Source organism: Engraulis encrasicolus, chromosome 22, assembly GCF_034702125.1.
Source record: "Engraulis encrasicolus isolate BLACKSEA-1 chromosome 22, IST_EnEncr_1.0, whole genome shotgun sequence".
In the NCBI taxonomy this organism is placed as follows: domain Eukaryota; kingdom Metazoa; phylum Chordata; class Actinopteri; order Clupeiformes; family Engraulidae; genus Engraulis; species Engraulis encrasicolus.
The window spans coordinates 50,456,661-50,461,290 of NC_085878.1; the positions used below are offsets into that span (position 1 = coordinate 50,456,661).

At 46.8% G+C, this 4,630-nt stretch overlaps 1 protein-coding gene across 1 annotated transcript in view; it reads left to right on the forward strand.

Moving 5' to 3' along the window:
- The window catches only part of egf (epidermal growth factor), a 43,304-nt gene extending 39,403 nt beyond the window's left edge, over nucleotides 1-3,901 (forward strand). The window contains exons 24-25 of the mRNA XM_063188600.1: nucleotides 2,719-2,821; nucleotides 3,123-3,901. Coding sequence (XP_063044670.1) covers nucleotides 2,719-2,821; nucleotides 3,123-3,313 — 294 coding nt within the window. The 3' untranslated portion in view covers nucleotides 3,314-3,901. The remainder of the gene's footprint in view (nucleotides 1-2,718; nucleotides 2,822-3,122) is intronic.
- Nucleotides 3,902-4,630: the final 729 nt, after the last annotated feature.

A 4,630-nucleotide genomic window follows, 5' to 3' on the forward strand; every position in this document is an offset into this window, starting at 1 on the left:
CTTCTCCCACCTCCTCTGAAGTAACCTGCACTGACACACAGACACCAATGGAACCTCTCCCCACCCCTCCCCCACTGCAAACGGCGCAGCCACCCCCCACCATCACGACAGGACAAGTCAGGAGCGCACTGCGAAGGCTTAAGCCGAAGGCCAACGGACCCGATGGGGTCAGCGCCAGACTCCTCAAGACCTGTGCAGAAGAGCTAGCTGAGCCACTGCAACACATCTTCAACAAGAGTCTGCAAGCGGGTAAGGTGCCCACACAGTGGAAAACATAATGCCTCATACCTGTCCCCAAAAGCCACACCCCAAAGAAACTGAACGACTACAGACCAGTAGCCCTCACATCACATATAATGAAGACATTCGAGCGTGCGCTGCTGCTCAACATACTGAAACCCCAAGTTCACCACGCACTAGACCCACTACAATTTGCCTACCAGGAGAAGGTGGGAGTTGAGGATGCTATTCTGTATCTGCTGCACAGAGTGCATTCTCAACCTGGACAAAGGGAGCAGTGCTGTTAGAATCATGTTCTTTGATTTCTCCAGCGCCTTCAACACAATACAGCCACTCCTGTTGAGAAACAAACTACTGCAGATGGGATGAGACGGGGGCTGGTCAACTGGATCACAGACTACCTCACTGGAAGGCCCCAGTTCGTCAGACTAGGTGACATCACATCAGAGACTGTAGTCAGCAGCACTGGAGCTCCACAAGGAACGNTGCTTCCCCCGTGCTGTTCACCCTATACACCACTGACTTCAACTACAAACACAAAGACCTGCCACATGCAAAAGTTCTCGGATGACACAGCCATTGTTGGATGCATCAAAGATGGAAAGGAGGGGGAGTACAGGGGACTGGTGGAGAACTTTGTCAAATGGTGCAGAACCAACCAGTTGCGGCTGAACACCACCAAAACCAAAGAAATGGTGATCGACTTCAGGCGAACCACCCCACCTCTGGTGCCTGTCTCCATCATCAGACAGTCTCCACATACAAGTTCCTGGGTGTTCACCTGGACTCTAAACTGGACTGGTCTGCAAACTCACATGCACTGTACAAGAAAGGACAGAGCAGACTCTACTTTCTGAGAAAGCTGAGGTCTTTCAATGTCTGCAACAGACTCCTGCAGATGTTCTACCAGTCTGCCATGGCCAGTGTGCTCTCCTATGCTGTAGCATGCTGGGGTGGCAGCATTAGGAAGAGAGATGCTGGACGGCTTGACAGGCTGGTGAGGAAAGCAGGGTCTGTTGTCGGCACAGAACTGGACGCCCTCACAACCACTGCTGACAAGAGGACACTTAGCAGATTGGACTCTATTTTGGACAACAACGAGCACCCCCTGTACCCAGTCCTCAACAACCAGAGAAGCCTGTTCAGCTACAGACTGCGCGCCATCTCCTGCAAGACAGACAGGCTGCGGAAGTCATTTGTACCCAGGGCCATCCAGCTATTCAACATTGCACAGAAGGACACACAAAGAGAGATTGTCATAGGGGACTGGACTGCATAACAAATCCCACTCCTTCACACTTTATTTACCTGGACTCTTAACCCTTTACCCTTCGACTCCTCTTCACTGGACAGTGCAGTCACTGGACAATGCACAGCTGCTTGTGTGTGTGTGTGTGTGTGTGTGTTGTGCATGTGTGTGTGTGTGTGTGTGTGTGGTATGTGTGTGTGTGTGTGTGTGTGTGTGTGTGTGTGTAGAGACACAGTTGGCGACTTGTGTAACCCCCTGGACTACTGATACTCCTGGACACTTTGTTGTTTTTGGCCACCCAGCACAGGTGACACTATGTACACTTTATTTTTTGGTGTGTGTGTGTGTGTGTGTGTGTGTGTGTGTGTGTGTGTGTGTGTGTGTGTGTGTGTGTGTGTGTGTGTGTGTGTGTGTGTGTGTGTAGTGAGACAGGGGGCGACTTGTGTTACACCCCCCCCCCATCTCATCTCTTTTTCCAAGGAATACAATGGACATTGTACTAGGCAGAGAGACTATGGACACTCCTGGACACTTTATGGCCACTTTGTGTTGGCTTCTATGTGCCACTCAGCTAAGGCACATGTGAACACTGTGGACACTTTACACTTTATTTTTGGTGTGTGTGTGTGTGTGTGTGTGTGTGTGTGTGTGTGTGTGTGTGTGTGTGTGTGTGTGTGTGTGTGTGTGTGTGTGTGTGTGTGTGTGTGTGAGAGAGAGAGTGAGAGAGTGAGAGAGAGAGAGAGAGAGAGAGAGAGAGAGAGAGAGAGAGAGAGATGCCTTGGCAAATATATGTAACAGTGAGCCATATATGATGATTATTTATGTGTAATATGTGTGTTACGTCTTGTGAGCAATGTCTTCATTTATGTATGTGTGTATGCTACTTGACACCTTAATTTCCCCCTGGGATCAATAAAAGATACTCTACTCTACTCTACTCTCTACACACACACACACATACACTCACATGAATTTACAATCAATGAGACGTACAAACTGATCATATACTAATCATATACTGTGTGTCTCTTATTTCTTGGTGTGTGTGTGTGTGTGTGTGTGTGTGTGTGTGTGTGTGTGTGTGTGTGTGTGTGTGTGTGTGTGTGTGTGTGTGTGTGTGTGTGTGTGTGTGTGTGTGTGTGTGTGAGTGTTTGTGAGTGTTTGTGTGTGTGTGTCTGTCTGTCTGTCTGTCTGTCTGTCTGTCTGTCTGTCTGTCTGTCTGTCTGTAGTTTTATGTGGTCCTGGAGCATGGGGCGTGTGTGGAGGGGGCTGTGGTGCATGTTGTTGGTTGCCCAAAGAGACAAATATGTCCATCCTGCTCCTCAGAGACAGGTGAGTGTTCATAGCTCACACATACACACACACACACACACACACACACACACACACACACACACACACACACACACACACACACACACACACACACACACACACAAAGAGAGAGAGAGAGAGAGAGAGCGTGCACAGACACATGGGTAATTCCCTGCCACATATTATACTGTGATCCAGTAAGACACTAATACTTTGTGTGTGTGTGTGCTTTGTATTATATTATATTAATATTTCAAACCTCTACTCAAAATATGCTTCACCCATCCCTTTCCACATGCACACTCTTGTCAACCTCTAGGTGACAGTATGGTGTCAGAAGAGCCGAGTGTCCAGTTGTCCCCATCAGAGCAGAGGAGAGGTGGGCCTGGCTGGGGCCAGCAGCCTCCAGCGGACCCTGACAGGCCAGAGACCCCTGGGACCTCCGCCAAGCCCTCAGACAACCTCATCTTACTGGATGAGCCAAGGTCCCCCAGTCCCCCCCTTCTCTGAAACAGTATCCCCTCATCGCACAATCACATGCATGCTTGTGCACATACACACACACGCATGCACACACACACACACGCACGTGCACTACAGACACACACACACACGCACGCACACACAAAGATACAAAACAATAGAGAGTAAGGAGAGGAAATATATGGATGTAACACAGGAAATGTTCAGTTACTGATGATATTTGGTGTGTGTGCGCGTGTGTGCACGTGCGTGTGTTTGTGTGTGTATGTATGTGTGCCATGGGTATAGGATGTGCATGCTCGTACCTTCATGTGTGTGTGCCCTCCTTTAGCTTCCTTCAAAGAAAAGTTATCTCAAGAAAAGTCATCTCAAAAAGATTGCAAGAAGTGTTTTGTGCATGTGTGTGTGCGCGCACATGTGTGCCTGTCTGTAAGTATGCATATATGTGTGTACGGAAGTATGTAGGTATGTATGTGAGTTTTACAGATTGGATCCTGTAAGAGAAATGATAGTGGCTTATACAAACATTTTTTAACCCCTTGTGTTGTTTCTTCTGCACAGAGGAGTAAGCTATGTAGGCTGCTGATGTTAACAGTGATGGATTCATTTGTTACAATCCAGTGTCACATATTCCAAATGACTTCGTTTTACCTGTCCAATTCAGCCAGGTGATTGGCTGGTTGAATGATCACCTGGTTGAATTTGCCAAGTAAAAGAAGGTCATTTGGAACATGTGGCCGTAGATTGTAACTAATGAATCCATTTTGCCCATCACAGCTGATGTAGTATGAAGGCAGACGTGCACCAGAGTGTAAATACTATAAATCAAACAACAATGCGTCACAGACCTTTTAGAGGTTATGCCATGCTCTTCTGTGTGATTTCAGTACCAAAAGTGTCCCCAATATTATGTATTTACTCTTTAGTCTGAATCTAAACAACCTCCGAAGCTGTATAATTTGCTTTGCTTACTCTATCCATGGATCTATGTCTCTGTCTCAAATCTGTGCAGAGAGAGAGAGAGAGAGAGAGAGAGAGAGAGAGAGAGAGAGAGAGAGAGAGAGAGAGAGAGAGAGAGAGAGAGAGATTCAACGGGCAGTACAAAAGTTACTACTCCTAATATAGAGCAATTACTTACATTGCTAATTATTAGTAAGATGTGATCTGATTTGACCAGTGTCACTATAACAAAAGTAGTGACGTGATTTATCCACTTAGATGTTCTATTCTCACATGTTTTTATTTGTTTTTGTATTTATTTTATAGACACCGACAAGCCTGTCCTGTTCTTTACCTACTTTCTGCATATATTGTACCAAATGTGTTCAATGCAGTAAAGAGAAC